Raw genomic sequence first — 21,768 nt, 5'->3', positions numbered from 1 at the left:
GAACCATGGCATGGATGAGAGCAGCTCTTCATCCAACAGAACAGCCCTCGCAGGACAGGATGCTTCATCTGGCAAGGCACAGCTGGGGGAGGAGCAGTGTGGCGGGTGGCCCAGAGTGTAGAAGGACCGGAGGATAGAGTAATTTCTGAACAGTTTCTCCCCTGGGCCGACAGAGGGCAGCCCCCTTGGTTTCCAGCAGGGCTCATCCCTGTTGGAACCCGTGGCCACCGCCAGGGGGAACATGGATACTTCCTGGGCCTTATTTGGAAGAAGCCTGTTGGGAACCTGTAGTCCTTCTGGGTACCCTATAAAAAATGGGCCAGTCCCCAGCATTCGATGGCCAAAGTTGGAAGGAAGAGGACAAAGCCTTAGGAGGAGTGGAGGCGGATGGACTGGCAGCAAGGAAGGGACTGAATTGTGTGTTGTGTGGTGATATGTGCACTTAAAACGGTAAATAAACCGTGTGTTGTGTGTGGCAAATTGGTGTCCTGCCTGTCTATGATTGGGTCGGGCTCAGAGTTGGGAGGCAGTGGGCTACACTCTTGGAGGAGTAAGGAGAGTTGTGCTTGTTCCTTTATTTTTGTCATTACTCTTGTGAAGTAGGTACTGGGGCTCAATAAAAGCCCATATTTGTGTTGGAAATGTGCTTGGGGCTCAGTGGTGCCCCCTTGTGGCTACAATTGTCACAAATGTGTGCCTTGGAGACAACTTCAGGGTTTATCGAGTGGCAGTTTCACCCCGAGTTGGGGGTTGACGCTGCTTCCAAACTCGTCTCATCTCCTCTCTGCAGATCCAGGGAAGCACAGCTCAAAGACGTATAACATCACTTCCCGTTTTGGGGAGTCTGAACTGACACCACCACCATCTTTCCCCCAATATAGTGAGAGACTTCCTTCTGCAAATTCATACATAAGTGACACCATGATACCCAACACAATCCTGGGTTTAAATAATGATTTTTTGTTTATTAAACACATACCTTTACCAATGAACAAGATCCACTGTTATAGTCAAAGATAAAAAATGTTCCGTTTTATCCTTCTACTCCTCCAGGTGAGTGTTGCCTTCTGCCTCCCGACTTTGACTTTCATGGATAAGATCAAGTGGTTTCTTTTACGTTGGGCCTGGGACTTCACGTCTATCTGGTGCCATAGCACTGAATGGCGGAAGCACTTCCAGGTCATGCAGCAGCCCCATAAAACAGGGAGTTCTTCCCCCTGCAGTGCTCTCTGGTGGCACCCAAGGACCCTGACAGGGTTGTCCCTCAGAATTTTGAACCCCATGAATGTGGGTGTCCATACTGTGTCAATTCAAAGGAGCACTGCCATCTATTGTACTGTGGGAGGAATTGTTCTGGATAGATAATCTCCCCCTGTCCATCCACTATGGCCTATCAACCAACCTGGCTGGGATGGCTGTCCATCCACGTTGACACCAACAGTGTATTCACATAAATAGTGGGCTAAGTGCATTGTTCTGGGTAACTGTGAAAGTCTTTGGCTACTGTCTGCCTCAAAGCATATATGCAGCCAGAAGTTTGAGCATACAGTAAATGCATTCATACTAAATTAAGATTAAAAAAACAATGAAAGCCAGCTGAGGAACACATTTCTAAGACTCAGTGTTTATCCTTTATTAAGACAATAGTGAACATGTGTTCTTGGAATATTTTATTCTTTTCATCCAGAACTGAGTGAGTTATAAAATGGTTGGATGCTTAGAATATGTAATAATGGGGTATGTCTCTAAGTCAAAATGTTAACACTATACTTCATTTATGAGAATTTGTGAAACTTCCTTAAAAAAATCATTTTTAAATTTAAATCGAGTGTGATGCACTTAAGTTTGAAAAGATGGTGTTCAATTTCATTCAATCTGAGACCATCTCTGTCTCTCTCATTTGTTTCAGCTTCGACTGGATTAGACGTAATACGAAAATTTCATCAGGACAGAACACCCACAGTGAAACATCCTGAACATTAAGGCTAATACAGGTTTTGGAGAGATAACTAAATAAATCTGAGTAGAAGGTGAGGTATAATTAGAGTGATGTACGCTTCAGATGAACAACAGAGAAATCTGAAAACATCAAATAACATGAGGTGGAGGAGCCATGAATGATTCTGCTATTTGATCCACTGAAGCAGATAACTTTCTGTCTTTCAAAAGTCAACCAGCTGGGTCAATGAGCTACCCAACCAAGACTGATGGCCTAAACGGTTCCATTACTTTTGTTAACTTAGGTTAGGATTCACAGTATAATCAACCAGTGAGGCTTGTTTTATCACGTCAGAGTCCAACTCATGAATCTAAACCATTAGCGGCAGTATCATGTGTCAGGCACTGAACCATTCTTGTTGTCATTAAAAGATAAGTGGATGTGTAAAATATATCACTGGGTAGCTACCTTACTTTTTCTAATCTTATGAGAGGGCAAGCTGGTACGTGTGGCTACAAAACAAGATTGGGAGCTACAGATTTTTAAACTAATATTATTTATGGCATGTGGCTTAGTTTTCAAATTTACTTTGCCTTAATCTAGTCTGCATTACAAACAAATATGGAAATTACATAGACATACAGTTAGGTCCATAAATATTTGGACAGAGACAACTTTCTTCTAATTTTGGTTCTGTACTTTACCACAATGAATTGTAAATGAAACAATTCAGATGCAGTTGAAGTGCAGACTTTCAGCTTTAATTCAGTGGGGTGAACAAAACGATTGCATAAAAATGTGAGGCACCTAAAGCATTTTTTTAACACAATCCCTTCATTTCAGGGGCTCAAAAGTAATTGGACAATTGACTCAAAGGCTATTTCATGGGCAGGTGTGGGCAAGTCCGTCGTTATGTCATTATCAATTAAGCAGATAAAAGGCCTGGAGTTGATTTGAGGTGTGGTGCTTGCATGTGGAAGATTTTGCTGTGAACAGACAACATGCGGTCAAAGGAGCTCTCCATGCAGGTGAAAGAAGCCATCCTTAAGCTGTGAAAACAGAAAAAACCCATCCGCGAAATTGCTACAATATTACGAGTGGCAAAATCTACAGTTTGGTACATTCTGAGAAAGAAAGAAAGCACGGGTGAACTCAGCAAAGCAAAAAGACCTGGATGTCCACGGAAGACAACAGTGGTGGATGATCGCAGAATCATTTCCATGGCGAAGAGAAACCCCTTCACAACAGCCAACCAAGTGAACAACACTCTCCAGGGGGTAGGCGTATCGATATCCAAGTCTACCATAAAGAGAAGACTGCATGAAAGTAAATACAGAGGGTGCACTGCAAGGTGCAAGCCACTCATAAGCCTCAAGAATAGAAAGGCTAGATTGGACTTTGCTAAAGAACATCTAAAAAAGCCAGCACAGTTCTGGAAAAACATTCTTTGGACAGATGAAGCCAAGATCGACCTCTACCAGAATGCTGGCTAGAAAAAAGTATGGAGAAGGCGTGGAACAGCTCATTATCCAAAGCATACCACATCATCTGTAAAACACGGTGGAGGCAGTGTGATGGCTTGGGCGTGCATGGCTGCCAGTGGCACTGGGACACTAGTGTTTATTGATGATGTGACACAGGACAGAAGCAGCCGAATTAATTCTGAGGTGTTCAGAGACATACTGTCTGCTCAAATCCAGCTAAATGCAGGCAAATTGATTGGGTGGCGTTTCATGATACAGATGGACAATGACCCAAAACATACAGCCAAAGCAACCCAGGAGTTTATTAAAGCAAAGAAGTGGATAATTATTGAATGGCCAAGTTAGTCACCTGATCTTAACCCAATTGAGAATGCATTTCACTTGTTAAAGACTAAACTTCTGACAGAAAGGCCCACAAACAAACAGCAACTGAAAGCCGCTGCAGTAAAGGCCTAGCAGAGCATTAAAAAGGAGGAAACCCAGCATCTGGTGATGTCCATGACTTCAAGACTTCAGGCTGTCATTGCCAGCAAAGGGTTTTCAACCAAGTATTACAAATGAACATTTTATTTCCAGTTATTTAATTTGTCCAATTACTTTTGAGCCCCTGAAATGAAGAGATTGTGTTAAAAAAATGCTTTAGTTGCCTCACATTTTTATGCAATCATTTTTCTTCACCCCACTGAATTAAAGCTGAATGTCTGCACTTCAACTGCATCTGAGTTGTTTCATTTAAAATTCAATGTGGTAATGTACAGAACCAAAATTAGAAAAAAGTTCTCTCTGTCCAAATATTTATGGACCTAACTGTATATCAAAAAAATTATTAGACATTTTATACATTTAATAGGGAACATTACTTACTAAACATTTTATGTTAGAACAATTCTTCTTTGGTTATGGTTCTCCACAACCCAGCCACAGGGGATGCACAAACCAGTGTGTTTTCTTCGTGCTGGTCCCAAGCCCGGATAAATGGGGAGGGTTACGTCAGGAAGGGCATCCGGTGTAAATTTTTGCCAGATCAATATGCGGACAACAGTATAAATTTCCATACCAGATTGGTCGAGGCCCGGGTTAACAATAGCCGCCACCAGTACTGTTAGCCAACAGGGTGCTGGTGGAAATTGGGCTACTGTTGGTCGAAGAAGAAGAAGAGGGGGGAGACGGTCCAGAGGTAGAAGGACAGGAGGAAGGTAAAGAGAGTGGAACTGAGGGTAGGAACTTTGAATGTTGGCAGTATGACTGGTAAGGGGAGAGAGTTAGCAGATATGATGGAGAGCAGAAAGGTTAATATATTGTGCGTGCAAAAGACTAAATGGAAGGGGAGTAAGACCAGGGGAATCAGAGGTGGATTCAAATTGTTCTATCATGTTGTGGATGGGAGGAGAAATGGGGTAGGGATTATTCTAAAGGAGCAGTATGTCAAGAGTGTTTTGGAGGTGAAAAGAGTGTCAGACAGAGTAATGATTATGAAGCTGGAAACTGAAGGTGTGATGATGAATGTTATTAGTGCATATGCCATGCAAGTTGGGTGTGCAATGGGTGAGAACGAAGATTTCTGGAGTGAGTTGGATGAGGTGATGGACAGTGTACCCAAGGGACAGAAAGTGGTGACTGGAGCGGATTTCAATGGACATCTTAGTGAAGGGAACAGAGGAGATGAGGAGGTGATGGGTAGTCATGGTGTCAAGGAGAGGAATGAAGAAGGTCAGAGGATAGTGGATTTTGCAAAAAAGGACATGGCTGTGGTGAATACATATTTTAAGAAGAGGGAGGAACATAGGGTGACATACAAGAGTGGAGAAAGATGCACACAGGTAGATTATATCCTATGCAGAAGAGTCAATCTGAAGGAGATTAAAGACTGCAAAGTGGTCGCAGGGGGAAGTGTAGTTAGGCAGCATAGGATGACGGTCTGTAGGATAACGTTGGAGATCAAGAAGAAGAGGTGGAGAGTGAAGTGAAGAGTGAGCAGTGGGTAACTGCAGCAGAAGTAGTAACAGCAAGAAGGGTGCTTGGCTTGACATCTGGACAGAGGAAGAAGGATTAGGAAACCTGGTGGTGGAATGGGGAAGTACAGGAGAGTATACAGAGGAAGAGGATGGCAAAGAAGAAGTGGGATAGTCAGAGAGATGCAGAAAGTAGACAAGAGTACAAGGAGATAAGGCGCAAGGTGAACAGAGAGGTGGTGAAGGCTAAAGAAAAGGTGTATGATGAGTTGTATAAGAGGCTAGACACTAAGGAGGGAGAAAAGGACCTGTACTGATTGGATAGACAGGGGGACAGAGCTGGAAAAGATATGCAGCAGGTTAGGATTATAAAGGATAAAGATGGAAACATACTTAGAAGTGAGGAGGGTGTGATGAGCAGATGGAAAGAGTACTTTGAGAGGCTGATGAATGAAGAGAATGAGAGAAAGAGAAGGTTAGATGATGTGGAGATAGTAAATCAGGAAGTGCAACGGATTAGCAAGGAGGAAGTAAGGACAGCTATGAAAAGGATGAAGAATGGAGAAGCCATTGGTCCAGATTATATACCTGTGGAAGCACGGAAGTGTTTAGGAGAGATGGCAGTGGAGTTTTTAACCAGATTGTTTAATGGACTCTTGGAAAGTGAGAGGATGCCTGAGGAATGGAGAAGAACTGTACTGGTTTTTAAGAATAAGGGGGATGTGCAGAGCTGTAGTAACTATAAGGGGATAAAACTGATGAGCCACAGCATGAAGTTATGGGAAAGAGTAGTGGAAGCTAGGTTAAGAAGGAAGGTGATGATGAGTGAGCAGCAGTATGGCTTCATGCCAGGAAAGAGCACCACAGATGCAATGTTTGCTCTGAGGGTGTTGATGGAGAAGTACAGAGAAGCCCAGAAGGAGTTGCATTGTGTCTTTGTGTACCTGTAGAAAGCATATGACAGGATGCCTCGAGAGGAGTTATGGTATTGTATGAGGAAGTCGGGAGTGGCAGAGAAGTATGTAAGAGTTGTACAGGATATGTACGAGGGAAGTGTGACAGTGGTGAAAACTGCAGTAGGAGTTGACGGATGCATTCAACCTGGAGGTGGGATTACATCAGGGATCGGCTCTGTGCCCTTTCTTGTTTACAATGGTGATGGACAGGTTGACAGACGAGATTAGTAGGAGTCCCCATGGACTATGATGTTTGCTGATGGCATTGTGATCTGTAGCGAGAGTAGGGAGCAGGTCGAGGAGACCCTGGAGAGTTGGAGGTTTGCTCTATAGAGGAGAGAATGACCTTCAGTAAGAACAAGACAGAATACATGTGTGTGAATGAAAGGGAGATGAGAGGAATGGTGAGGGTGCAGGGAGTAGAGTTGGTGAAGGTGGATGATTTTAAATACTTGCAATCAACAATTCAAAGTATTGTGGAAAAGAGGTGAAAAAGAGAGTGCAGGCAGGGTGGAATGGGTGGAGAAGAGTGTCAGGAGTGATTTTTGACTGACATGTATCAGCAAGAGTGAAAGGGAAGGTCTACAGGACAGTAGTGAGACAAGCTATGTTATATGGGTTGGAGACAGTGGCAATAACCAGAAAGCAGGAGACAGAGTTGGAGGTGGCAGAGTTAAAGATGTTAAGATTTGCACTGGATGTGATGAGGATGGACAGGATTAGAAATGAGTACATTGGAGGGTCAGCTCAAGTTGGACGGTTGGGAGACAAAGTCAGAGAGGCAAGATTACATTGGTTTGGACATGTGCAGAGGAGAGATGCTGAGTATATTGGGAAAAGGATGTTAAGGATAGAGCTGTCAGGCAAGAGGGAAAGAGGAAGGCCTAAGAGAAGATTTATGGATGTGGTGAGAGAGAAATGCAGATGGTGGGTGTAACAGGCGGATCGGTGCGGCATCCGCAGTAATGCGGGCTCTGCATCGGTCTGTCGTGGTGAAAAAGGAGTTGAGCCGCAAGGCGAAGCTCTCAATTTACGAGTCGATCAATGTTCCTTCCCTCACCTATGGTCATGAGCTATGGGTAGTGACTGAAAGAACGAGATCGCGAATACAAGTGGCTGAAATGAGTTTCCTCCGCAGGGTGTCTGGGCTTTCTCTTAAAGATAGGGTGAGAAGCTCAGTCATCCGGGAGGGGCTCAGAGTAGAGCCTCTGCTCCTCCGCATCGAGAGGAGTCAGATGAGGTGGCTCGGGCATCTGATAGGGAAGCCTCCTGGACGCCTCCCTGGAGAGGTGTTCCGGGCACGTCTAACCGGGAGGAGGCCCCGGGGAAGACCCAGGACACGCTGGAGGGACTATGTCTCTCGGCTGGCCTGGGAACGCCTTGGGATTCTCCCGGAAAAGTTAGAAGAAGTGGCCGGGAGACGGAAGTCTGGGCATCTCTGCTCAAGCTGCTGCCCCCACGACCCGACCTCGGATAAGCGGAAGAGGATGGATGGATGGATGGATGGGTGTAACAGAGCAAGATGCAGAAGACAGGACGATATGGAAGAAGATGGGAGCAGCCAAAAGAAGAACAGGTTATGGTTCTCCACAAAGATAATTGTGATGTCCTTCAGTCTTTTAAGTTTACTGAGATTTTAATGCCTGTTCATGGATTCTGGCTGTTGAACTGACAGGTCAGATGTGGTGCCACATTCTAAATTTACACTAAATTATCATTAACATCAAATTTATTATTTTTAACATTCATATCAGCTTCAGCATCCTCCTATTATACTGACAGAGATGATGATGAACACTGAGGAATATTTTAAATTTCATTATTAGTAAATTATGTGAATTTTCTTTATTCACAACTTATTTTAACCTACTATGTTTTTTCACAAAATGACTGCTTCCATATCATGTTGTCACACACATGCGATTTGGAGACAATCTCAGACCTTGGATGATAGTAATTACCCTCCGAGTCAGACACTGGCGCTGTCATCTGATGTCCCTATTTTACCTCCCAATGCAGAAAGAATGACAGATGGACTGGCCTCTGATGATGTCACTTCCAGTTCCTGGTCTACTGAACCCACCTCCTCCTTTAAGATTCCTGTATTAACCACCATCTTGGGATAGTGGGGGATGGCCATCTGAAGATGACTTGTTTTGTCCTTTTATTAACAAAAACATCAGCATAATATACGGGGATAACTTTGGTGCCCCAAACCTTTATGTTCTCTTTTCGTCTTTTATTTACAATGTATAATTCCAAGGTGGTAATGGGATGAGGGGATCAACTTTGTGAGTAAGGCATTACCATAGAGGTTGAATTACAAAAACGCCAGGGCTTGATAAATAAATAGGGCCTGATAAATAAAATGGCGAAAACCCTGGCAGGGATACAATCCCATTGCACCAAGAACCACCCAGGTACTTAGCCACATCTCTCTCTTTTGTTGGATGGTAGTAAAGGAAAATGGGTGCATGCATTACACTTTATAATTATTGTGCCATATTTGTGCATTTGTTTGTTTACTTCCCATTAAATAATTACCTGTGTCAGAATAAATTATTTAATCAATTTTAATATAATTATTAAAATATTCTCTTATGATACTGATGTAACTGATCAATAGGTTCTAACTAATACTTGTTTATGATGTGATTGTTAAATTTTATTATTATTATTATTGTTGTTGAGTTTTTTTCTCATTTTACTTTGGCACAGATGATAGCACAGTATTGCTGCACAGCAGTCAACAAAAACCTGTTTAAAATTTAAATATTTGAGGTAAGTGAATCAAATTTTATTTACTTTAAATATTTGTGTCCACTGGTTATTCATTAATACTGTAGTTACACTTAACATTAAATTGAAAAATGAATATATGTCATTTGGATAGTGTAGTATTCTAAATGCTGTATTAATGGGGTTAACACAACATCAGAAAGTGAGAAACAGCATATCCAAATATTGTACACTGGTCTGGGCTGCTAGTGGCATTTATTGCTTTCTCCATCGCTGATGAGGGTACATTCAAACCATAGCTTGGAAAGGACTTGTTACTGTGATGGTTCAGGTTGGCTCCAGCAGCCTGACACAAAAAGCACCCGGAACTGTCAGTAATACAACTGGGATGAGCTGGGCAAATGAGAACATTATCATCAAGATGAAGGTGCAAAAGTGCTTGACTGCTTTTATCACAAGAAAAAACGTTTAATACTCCTATAAACAGAAATTCCATAAAAGCAGCATGTGTGGAGGTTAAACTGTCAATAAATATTCCAATAAAATGTACTTAAAATTAACAGGTTAAAAAAATTACAAGCCACAGTACCCTCGTTCTAATATCTGATGTCTCCTTGGTTCAACCTTATACTGTAGGTCTCCTCAGTGTGAGAAGATGTTTATTGACAGGCACAATAAACCCTTAAAATTCCATGTTCCAAGTCACCATTACCTCAGAAACCCATCGACCTTGTGAGCTGTGATCCATCTTCTGTCCACCTCCATTGTAGGGCCTTAATGCATGGGTCATTCAAAGCATTTGTTCCTTGGAATGTTCACCAGGAGCCACCACAGTCCCTCACAGGCTGCTTATGGGACCACATTTTCAACTGCATGCCTTCACTCCACATTGCACTGACTTGAACGATCCTGCCATTAATTACTGCCATTTTAACCTCCATCAGTCTCCTGTCTCTTTCTGTTTTTTATCCTTATACCTCTGTAGGTGCAACATTTTAATTACCTGGAAACTGGAATGTGGAACAGCCAACTAATTAAGCAATCAGCTCACCTCACACCCTGCACCCACCTAGCCTCTCAACCTTATATGCATCCATAGAGCCAGAGTCGCACTGTTTTTGAAAATCTGCATTTCCACAGGACTCCATTTCATCACAAACCTTAATTTTCTTAAAATGCTGAAAAGCAATCCAAGAGCAAATGCACAAAGCTTAGAAATACTACCTTTATCTGTCACAGTGAAAATTAAAAAAAATTATATTTACACAATAAAATTATTTACACCACCGCCTTATGTACAGTACATAATCTGTATAAAGTGTGCTATGCTAATGAAGCTTACCTATTCATTTATCTGATTTTTGTGAGAAAGCCTTTATGTGCTCCTACAGGTATAGTTACTGTCACGCATGCGCATCTCAAGACCACATTCCTGGCTCTGGTGAGGAAAGCAGTCGGTGACCCTAACATTATCTTCTGTTTCCTCCTTTGCAGCCAAGAAATGATGCCCAGGAAGGTCGTCTGACCCTGCTCTGCCACCCAAAGAAAGCTCCACTCCTCCAACCAAAGAAAGCTCCGCCCCTTCTGTTCTCAGCCCTATAAAGCCAATCCATTCCTTGAAGGTGGCGTCAGATACCCAACTGACAATTCTGAAGAATGTATTTGTGCACTGACTAATGCATTGCCTTTTTTCAACTCATTGTCTACTGCCTTTTCTGTTGCTATTAACATTAACTCCAACCTTTCCTTGGTATTTTGAGTTGCCTGTATTCCCAGCCACCATTACACTATATATGTAGGGTTCATTTAAATTAAAAAACATAAGCAAAAATCTTAATGTTTCCTTTCATGTGTATGTAAATGAAATGAACAATAGCCACTCTCTGCATTCTGTTCAATAAATAGTGTCAATTTCTTTTATTGTTTGGCTTTTAGCAATAGTTACATTTGAGATTGAACTGGGCTCTTTAACAGCTTTGTCAGATTACTATGAGCTAACTATAATGTGATTTCATGCTGTGCCTTCACCTTTCTTAGGTCCCACACATGATCACTTTGTGACCCTCCCAGTTTAAGTGGGAGAAAAAGACCTTGGCCAGTGAGAGGATATCAGACTCACATGTTTGGAATTGGATCTGTATTTATTACATGAGGCAGCCAGTAGGAGAACATAAAGACATTATCAGGTAAGAAAAACAATGCATGGATTGGGAAATAAATTAATGAATAAATAAAATGAGTGGGCAAGGATGTGTTCTAAATACAAATGGAGATTGTAACTGACGTTAATGGCAAAGCAAGTCAATTTCTATCAAAAATGTAGCTAACAGTTTCAGAGCTTTTTTTTTCATTTCAAAAGTAAGTACTCTTGGTTTCTGTCAATATATGAAAAACATTTTTCAGTTGGTCTCAACAAAATGTCACTCACATTAAGCAGATAGTTTAAAAACATTTGGTATACAATAGGCACGGTTGTCAAGAAATAACATTTGTAAATGTATTTCAGCTTGTTTCAATTTCTTCCCTTTCCTGCAAAATTCTATTTACCTTAATGAGTTAATATATACACACAGTTACTTCTGATAGGAAATCCACTTGTTGATGAAATATTACAGGAAATGCTACAGCAGACTGTTTAATAGCTAAGAAATAGTAACTAAACACGCACAGGAAGTAATGCTATGCACTTCTCTTCAGTGTGAGCCTCTCAGCTTCAAAGATGAACAGTCCATCGTTCACAAGCTCAAAACTCTAAATGTATTTGAAAATACCTTACTAACATCAAATATGTATAATATTGCTGTTTAACACAATATTAATCTAAAGTAATTTACTCACCTATATACAATGAAGAGTCTTTCCTCCGCACATGGTCATCAATATATGACACCCCAAGTGGCTGGACAGGCGTTGCTCCAATACCCAGTAGCACTTGAGCTCCAATCAAAAGTAAGTACATCATATTTGTGTTAGCTCTGTTTCCACAAACAAGATCAGGGTCCGGTCTCCCCTTGCCAGAGGCTGATGAGTTTGCAGCACACACGTCCCTTCCTTCTTCCCCGCGTCTAAAATCCCCAGACTTGTATTCATATTGGTGAGTGAGGAACTCTGGCAGGGCAGACAACAAGGCACCTAGTGCCATCACAATTCCCCCACATCCTATGAGACGAGGTCGGTGACCCTTAGCCCCAAAGTAGCTCACAAACAAAATGAGTGCCAGGTTGCCAATCTCAAAACTGCTTGCTATGACTCCAACATCTGCGCTCTGCAGATTGAATCTTCTTTCTAGGGTTGTTAAAACACTCACCTGAAAGAGAATGAAAGTATCAGTTAATAAAAAAAGTACTAGTCAGTAAAAGCACTGCTTTAGAAATCAGATTAATAGAAGGGCAAAGGAATGGGAGAATAAATGGGAGACTTGGCCGTCAAACTCATAAGCTGTTTTTTTCCTGTCAATGTAATTTTACTGAAATTCAAACAACCTTTTTCTTTAAGGATTTCTCAGTTAATAATATAACTTAACAGCCTGTTCTAATATTATGTGCCTTTGAGGATGAATTCAGTAAGCAACTTCAATTTCAATTTGTTCTTATCAAGAGCACTTAAACGTATAAGCTCTGCACACTATACACTAATTTCTAAATTGTTTCTTAGGCGCCCCATTTTAAAAACTAATCCCCTGCACATATTTAGACCCTCATATTCCTAATGGCCAACACGCTCAGTTTGCTCAAATGTCTCCTAAGGTACTCTGGGTGTTTACATTAAAATGAACTAAACCAGTTTTTCAAGACAGCTTGTATTGTTTTTGACATACAAAGCTATTGCCATTGCTGAATGGCTGTCCTCTTAACTTCTGTACTTCAGAACCATTTCTCAAGTTGCTACTCATTCGTTTTATGACACCCACTGCCTCCAGGTCAAGGTCAACACACCTTAACATACCTGATGCTCCTCCATACTACTATTGGCCTGGACTATTTGAAGAATTTTGTATTTAAAAATCCTAATGCATCATTTTAGTGTACCGAATATAAAAGCACATCATCTAAACAGCAACTTTGGGCTTCCTTTAAATTTGTTTTTATATTCAATTGTATTTTAAAACTAAACAAAATAATGTATGTTTTAGGCACATTTTTAAAGTAACACTCATTGCGCTTCATCATTTCTCATTTTATAATTGTTACATGTCACAATTTATGGATTAAACCATTATGGTAAAGAAAGGATAGTTTAATTATAGATTTGTCAGTGCCTAGTAGTAGGAGAAAAAGAGAACAATTGTTGGTTAGCATTTCTAAATCTTAAAATTTTTCAGAAAAACTTTCATTTTTCACTTAAACAAATCACACATTTAAAACTTTTTTATAACATGGCTTGTAAACAAATTATGAACAATAAAGTGGTGTAATTGAAATGCTTGTTAAAATATCAATTTATATTATGAAATGTTAATACAGATGACCAGACCTGAGATTTGGGGGTGGTGCTGGGGAGAGGTCTAGTGTATCCATAATGCATGCAGCCTATCACAAGCATGATGCTAGCCAATCATAATAGACAATATTATTCAAACCCAACAGGCAGGATTTCTATTGTAAACACCATATGACTTCGGGTACTACACAGGTTGATGCACATGCTCCTGTCTTTCTACAGATATATGTATACTGCCACAGAAAACATTTCAAATAATAACCAGAAGTAGAGATGTGAGCCAAAACATAAGCAAAGATTCATAACCGGGAAGTCAAATACACAGTCATAAAGCCAAAAACCGAAATTATAAGTTGACGTTGTAAATATGTTGAGCAGATATTGTTTCACCAGGAACACTAACTAAACATATGTTCATTTTTTTGTTATTTCTCCATAAATAGAAAGAGTGCATGACCCTTATACCTACAGGATGATGATTTTGCGCTGGTCATGCAATTTCATGTTGATTACCTAGAAACACAGTAAAATCCACTCCATACAACAGCAACGCCCTTTACAACCAAAACAGCAACAAAATCAATACAAAAATAGATCAACTATGCTAAATACATTTTATATATAAAAAAAAAAAAAAATGCAAGATTTGAAATCCTCATGTTCTAATAATAAGATCAAATGGTGAATCAGAAAACAATAGCAAAGCAAAAAAATAAAATCACATTTACAACCAAATTATAACAATATGTAGTATGCAATATTTGAAATATTTATTTAATCTGCAGGTTCTGTGATATTACATTTGTAAGCAATGAGGAATTAAATACATTATCAAAAACAGATGTCAAAATGTGCCCCATCTTCAAGGGACTGGTGAAACTGTCACAGTAAAGCCGAAATTGGGGAAAGAGCTAAAACAACCTAAAACTAGATAAAGTAAGTTTACGTTCAGACAGACAGACAGACAGACAGACAGACAGACAGACAGACAGACAGAAAGACAGATAGATAATTTTATTAATCCCCAAGGGGAAATTCACATACTCCGGCAGCAGCATACTATTAAAAACAATATTAATTAAAGAGTGATAAAAACACAGTGCAGGTTAAAAAGTGCAAGGTGGAGAGTGTGAGGCAGGTATAACAGTCAATAACATTGTATAATGTTATGGTTTAACCCGGTGGAATTGAAAAGTCGCATCGTGTGGGGGAGGAACGATCTCCTCAGTCTGTCAGTGGAGCAGGACAGTGACAGCAGTCTGGCACTGAAGCTGCTCCTCTGTCTGGAGATGATATTGTTCAGTGGATTCTCCATGATTGACAGGAGCCTGCTCAGCATCCGTCGCTCCGCCACAGATGTCAGACTGTCCAGGTCCATGCCTACAATACAGCCTGCCTTCCTTACCAGTTCGTCCAGGCATGAGGCGTCCCTCTTCTTTATGCTGCCTCCCCAGCACACCACTGCGTAGAAGAGGGCGCTCGCCACAAACATCTGATAGAACATCTGCAGCATCTTATTGCAGATGTTGAAAGACGCCAGCCTTCTAAGGAAGTATAGTCGGCTCTGTCCTCTCTTGCACAGAGCATCAGTATTGGCAGTCCAGACAAGTTTATCATCCAGCTGCACTCCCAGGTATTTATAGGTCTGTACCCTTTGCACACAGTCATCTCTGATAATCACGGGGTCCGTGAGGGGCCTGGGCCTCCTAAAATCCACCACCAGCTCTTTGGTTTTGCTGGTGTTCAGTTTTAGGTGGTTTGAGTCGCACCATTTAACAAAGTCCTTGATTAGGTTCCTATACTCCTCCTCCTGCCCACTCCTGATGCAGCTCACGATAGCAGTGTCATCAGCGAACTTTTGCACGTGGCAGAACTCTGAGTTGTATTGGAAGTCCAATGTATATAGGCTGAACAGGACCGGAGAAAGCACAGTCCCCTGCGGTGATCCTGTGCTGCTGACCACAATGTCAGACCTGCAGTTATCAAGGCGCACATACTGAGGTCTGTCTGTAAGATAGTTCATGATCCATGCCACCAGGTATGAATCTACTCCCATCTCTGTCAGCTTGTCCCTAAGGAGCAGAGGTTGGATGGTGTTGAAGACGCTAGAGAAGTCCAGAAACATAATTCTTACTGCACCACTGCCTCTGTCCAAGTTAGAGAGGGATCGGTGTAATAATAATAATAATTCTTTGCATTTATACAGTGCTTTTCTCACTACTCAAAGCGCTTAGCAACTGCAGGTTAAGGGCCTTGCCAACCTTCTCCTGGTATGCGAACTGCAGAGGGTCGAGGGCATGGTGGACCTGTGGCCTCACATGGTGAAGCAGCAGCCGCTCCATGGTCTTCATCACATGTGACGTCAGAGCGACAGGCCTGAAGTCATTTAGCTCACTAGGACATGATACCTTTGGGATTGTGGTGATGCAAGATGATTTCCAATGCCTCGGGACTCTCCCCTGTTCCAGGCTCAGGTTGAAGTTGCACTGTAGAGGACTCCCCAGCTCCAACGCACAGGCCTTCAACAGTCGTGGCGATACTCCATCTGGGTCCACTTCTCAGCTCTCTGCTTACCTGGGCTGCTGTAATTGTGGGTGGGGGAAAAATCTCTCTTATGCTGGTATCAGCAGAAGGATGGGTGGAGGATGCAGTACTCTGAGATGAGAGTGAGAGTGGGTTAGGGTGGTCAAACCTACTAAAAAAGATGTTTATCAGGTTTGCTTTCGCCCTGTCTCTCTCGATGGAGGCACCCGGCTTTGAGCTGCAGCCAGTGATGATCTTTATCCCATCCCACACTTCCTTCATGCTGTTATTCTACAACTTTTGCTCCAGTTTTCTCCTGTACTGCTCCTTCACCGCCCTGAGCTGGACTCAGAGTTCTTTCTGCATGCGCTTGAGCTCATGCTGATCACCGCCTTTAAAAGCCCTTTTCTTCTGGTTCAAAAGGCCCTTGATGTCACTTGTAATCCATGGATTCTTGTTAGCATAGCAGCGTATTGTTCTTACTGGAACTACAATGTTCATACAGAAGTTGATGTAGTCAGTAGTGCAGTCAACAACCACCTCAATGTTCTCACTATGTGACCCCTGTAGGATATCCCAGTCCGTAGTTCCAAAGCAGTCTCTCAGAGCCTGCTCTGCCTCAGGGTACCACTTCCTGTTTGAGCGTGTGGTTGTAGGTAACTCCCTCACTCTTGGTTTGTAGTGAGGCTGAAGCAGAACCAGGTTATGATCTGTTTTCCCAAGCGCAGGCAGCGGGGTGGCGCTGTATGCATCCTTAACATTTGCATACAGTAGGTCAATAATCCTATTTCCCCGGGTGTTACAATCCACATACTGGGAGAAGGCAGGTAATGTTTTGTCCAGCGTCACATGGTTAAAATCTCCAGAGATTAGCACAAGCGCCTCGGGGTGCTGTGTTTGTAGTTTAGCAACAGCGGAGTGGATGATGTCACCTGCTATCTCCACGTCCGATAGAGGAGGGATGTAAACAATAACAACAATGACGTGTCCAAACTCTCTGGGCAAGTAATAGGGATGCAGACTTACAGCCAACAGTTCGACATCCCTGCAGCAAGTGGAGATTTTGACATTTACATGTCCAGGGTTGCACCACCTTGTGTTCACATAGAGAGCGAGTCCTCTTCCTTTCCACTTCCCGCAGGTATTTGTGTCTCTGTCCGCTCTAACTGTGCTAAATCCGGGTAGCTCCACGTTAGCATCTGGGATGCTAGTCGTTAGCCACGTTTCACAAAAACACAACAAACTGCATTCTCTGTAGGTCCTGACATTTTTCACCAGTGCAGCCAGTTTATCGATCACATTTCCCAGGATCACAGAAGGCACCGAAGGCTTGTATCGCCACTTCCTCACTAGCCGCTTAGCCTTTAGCTTAGTGCCGGCTCGGCTGCAATGATACGGCCTTCTTACCACATCAGGTAAATAGGGAACCACACTGGCACGGGCCTTTGTTCTCAATGCTAGAAGTTGACTACCTGAATAGATGAGTCCAGGCATGTAAAAATCCATGTCCAAGTAGTAAAAAGTGTCCAGGAAATGAGTCCACATAAAAGAAAGTGGTAGGAGTGATCAGAGAGATAGAGAAAAAGTCGTACACGGAGCTGCTGGAAAGGCTGCCACTCACGGCAGTGCCTAACTAACTAAGGTTGCTACACTTCAACAGAATGTGTGCTACTGTGCACCTCCAATATTCTGAAACCCAACAGACAGTTTGGAAATCCCTTATGTAATGATATGTGAAGGTCCCAGCCCCTGCTTATTTTGTCTACTGCTCCAATCCATGGAATCTATTTGTTATAATTTCAGTTTTTCCAATATCCAATGTTCAAAAATGTTCGAACATTTTTAGCATTTTTAACAACTGTTTCTAAGAAATACACAATGGCTTGAGGTTAAACGATAGAATATCAATGACTAAATAAAAGAAACATCACATGAAAAGTGATTTAATATAGAGATAACTGGATCACAACTACAAAAACAGCTGGGAAAGTGAGTCATATTAGGTTAATAGCTTATTAGTAATATGCGTCGGCCATACAAGAGTTCTAACAATTAGCACTTTGATGTGAGTTTTCAAAACCAATACAAATGAACAAACAAAGTTCATAAGGGGGCAAAAAGTTGGCTCTAATTGTAGGTGCATTTACATATCAAGGGCAAAAGTCAGTCAGTCAGTCATTATCCAACCCACTATATCATAACATAGGGTCACGGCGGTCTGCTGGAGCCAATCTCAGCCAACACAGGGCACAAGGCAGGAACAACTCCCAGGAAAGGCGCCAGCGCGCGCACACACACACACACACACACACACACACACACACACGCACACACACCAAGCACACACTAGGGACAATTTAGGATCGCCAATGCACCTAGCCTGCATGTCTTTGGGCCGTGGGAGGAAACTGGAGCACCAGGAGGAAACCCACGCAGACACGGGGAAAATATGCAAACTCCACACAGGGAGGACCTAGGAAGCGAACCCAGGTCGCCTTACTGCGAGGGAGCAGAGCTACCACTGTGCTACCGTGCTGCCCTAGGGCAAAAGTCTCAAAAACTATTACTGTAAGTCCCCTACATAGAAACCTTCAAGTTACGAACTTTCAAAGATGCGAACATGCATATCCAATATATTAAAAATGCATTTAAATAAGTGAAAAATAAAAATTGTAGCGTAACTTTTTTTTTAACAAATTTTGAAGCAGCATGTAAGTTAGTTTGCATGTCTGGAGCTATGCAGAGAGAGACTTCCCTCTCCCTGGCCACTTCTTCTAGCTGTTCCGGGAGAATCCCAAGGCGTTCCCAGGCCAGTCGAGAGACATAGTCCCTCCAACGTGTCCTGGGTCTTCCCCGGGGCCTCCTCCCGGTTAGACGTGCCCGGAACACCTCACCAGGGAGGCGTCCAGGAGGCATCCTGATCAGATGCCCGAGCCACCTCATCTGACTCCTCTCGATGCGGAGGAGCAGCGGCTCTACTCTGAGCCCCTCCCGGATGACTGAGCTTCTCACCCTATCTTTAAGGGAAAGCCCAGACACCCTGCGGAGGAAACTCATTTCAGCCGCTTGTATTCGCGATCTCGTTCTTTCGGTCACTACCCATAGCTCATGACCATAGGTGAGGGTAGGAACATAGATCGACTCGTAAATTGAGAGCTTCGCCTTGCGGCTCAGCTCCTTTTTCACCACGACAGACCGATGCAACGCCCGCATTACTGCGGATGCCGCACCGATCCGCCTGTCGATCTCACGCTCCATACTTCCCACACTCGTGAACAAGACCCCGAGATACTTGAACTCCTCCACTTGGGGCAGGATCCCCCAACCCTGAGAGGGCACTCCACCCTTTTACGGCTGAGGACCATGGTTCTGGATTTGGAGGTGCTGATTCCCATCCCAGCCGCTTCACTCAGCTGCGAACAGATCCAGAGAGAGCTGAATATCACGGCCTGATGAAGCAAACAGGACAACATCATCTGCAAAAACCCAATCCTGAGTCCACCAAACCGGACCCCCTCAATGCCCTGGCTGCGCCTAGAAATTCTGTCCATAAAAGTTATGAACAGAATCGGCAGAGGTGGGTAGTAACGAGTTACATTTACTCCGTTACATTTACTTGAGTAACTTTTTTTAAAAATTGTACTTCTAAGAGTAGTTTTACTGCACCATACTTTTTACTTTTACTTGAGTACATTTGTGAAGGAGAAACGCTACTCTTAATCCACTACATTGGGCAACACTCGAATCGTTATTTTATTTTCATTAAATACATATCTACATATACATATATATACATATACACATATACACATCCACATATATATACATATATATATACACATATCAACATATATATACACATACATATACACACATACATACACACACACACATATACATATATACATATACACATACATACATACACATACATATATATATATACCCACATATATATATATACACATACAGACACATATATATACATATACATATTTACATATCTACATATATATATATATATATCTACATTTTTTTAAATATAGTAGTAGTATTTCCTAGTCTAAGAACAACAAAACAAGTTCGGTGACTAAGTGCGTTGTAACACGGGCTGTGATTGTTACATGGGAGGGAGACGACAAATCACAGCTCCCGCTTTCTAATCGGGCCTGTGATTGGTGCTTTGACTGATGCCTAGATCCCACAGTATCTCCCCTTAGGAGAGGCGTTAGGCAAGTGTAATTGAATAACGGCGCTGCAAGTTTAGTTTCTTTTCAATAAAGTCAGGCGTTAGGCAAGTGTCATTGAATAGCGGCACTGCAAGATTAGTTTCTTTTCAATAAAGTCAGGCGTTAGGCAAGTGTAATTGAATAGCGGCGCGTCATTGAATAGTGGTGCTGCAAGTTTAGTTACTTTTCAATAAAGTCAGGCATTAGGCAAGTGTCATTGAATTGCGGCACTGCAAGTTTAGTTTCTTTTCAATAAAGTCAGGCGTTAGGCAAGTGTAATTGAATAGCGGGGCGTCATTGAATAGCGGCACTGCAAGTTTAGTTTCTTTTCAATAAAGTCAGGCATTAGGCAAGTGTCATTGAATAGCGGCACTGCAAGTTTAGTTTCTTTTCAATAAAGTCAGGCGTTAGGCAAGTGTCATTGAATAGCGGCACTGCAAGTTTAGTTTCTTTTCAATAAAGTCAGGAGTTAGGTAAGTGTCATTGAATAGCGGGGCGTCATTGAATAGCGCAACTGCAAGTTTAGTTTCTTTTCAATAAAGTCAGGCATTAGGCAAGTGTCATTGAATAGCGGCACTGCAAGTTTAGTTTCTTTTCAATAAAGTCAGGCGTTAGGCAAGTGTCATTGAATAGCGGCACTGCAAGTTTAGTTTCTTTTCAATAAAGTCAGGTGTTAGGCAAGTGTCAGAATAGCGGCACTGCAAGTTTAGTTTCTTTTCAATAAAGTCAGGAGTTAGGCAAGTGTCATTGAATAGCGGCACTGCAAGTTTAGTTTCTTTTCAATAAAGTCAGGCGTTAGGCAAGTGTCATTGAATAGCGGCGCGTCATTGAATAGTGGCGCTGCAAGTTTAGTTACTTTTCAATAAAGTCAGGCATTAGGCAAGTGTCATTGAATAGCGGCACTGCAAGTTTAGTTTCTTTTCAATAAAGTCAGGCGTTAGGCAAGTGTAATTGAATAGCGGGGCGTCATTGAATAGCGGCACTGCAAGTTTAGTTTCTTTTCAATAAAGTCAGGCATTAGGCAAGTGTCATTGAATAGCGGCACTGCAAGTTTAGTTTCTTTTCAATAAAGTCAGGCGTTAGGCAAGTGTCATTGAATAGCGGCACTGCAAGTTTAGTTTCTTTTCAATAAAGTCAGGCGTTAGGTAAGTGTCATTGAATAGCGGCACGTCATTGAATAGCGGCGCTGCAAGTTTAGTTTCTTTGCAATAAAGTCAGGCGTTAGGCAAGTGTCATTGAATAGCGACACTGCAAGTTTAGTTTCTTTTCAATAAGGTCAGGCGCGCTTTGCAGCGGCGAAGTTCTGCTTTTAAATTTTTATTAAGAAGAAAAGAAAACCTTTTTAACTGAGGGAAAATATACCAATAACAATTTGTTAAGGATCTGTTTTTTTGTGAAGCTGTCTTTACGCAGCTTCTCCGCTGTTTTATAAACGAACGCCATATAAGTCCGTCCTTTCTGCTTGCTTCCCGGTTCTGTAGTGGTTTATTGTTTGTCTATTACGAT

At 42.1% G+C, this 21,768-nt stretch overlaps 1 protein-coding gene across 1 annotated transcript in view; it reads right to left on the bottom strand.

Moving 5' to 3' along the window:
- slco3a1a (solute carrier organic anion transporter family member 3A1a) overlaps positions 1-21,768 on the bottom strand; it is a 340,728-nt gene that overhangs the window by 225,069 nt on the left and 93,891 nt on the right. Inside the window, exon 2 of the mRNA XM_028823939.2 lies at positions 11,909-12,377. Coding sequence (XP_028679772.1) covers positions 11,909-12,377 — 469 coding nt within the window. The remainder of the gene's footprint in view (positions 1-11,908; positions 12,378-21,768) is intronic.

The sequence above is a fragment of the Erpetoichthys calabaricus genome, chromosome 17 (genome assembly GCF_900747795.2).
Source record: "Erpetoichthys calabaricus chromosome 17, fErpCal1.3, whole genome shotgun sequence".
NCBI classification, from domain to species: Eukaryota; Metazoa; Chordata; class Cladistia; order Polypteriformes; family Polypteridae; genus Erpetoichthys; species Erpetoichthys calabaricus.
Note: the sequence above shows the minus strand (reverse complement) of the source record. Positions and strands in the feature narration are given on the sequence as shown.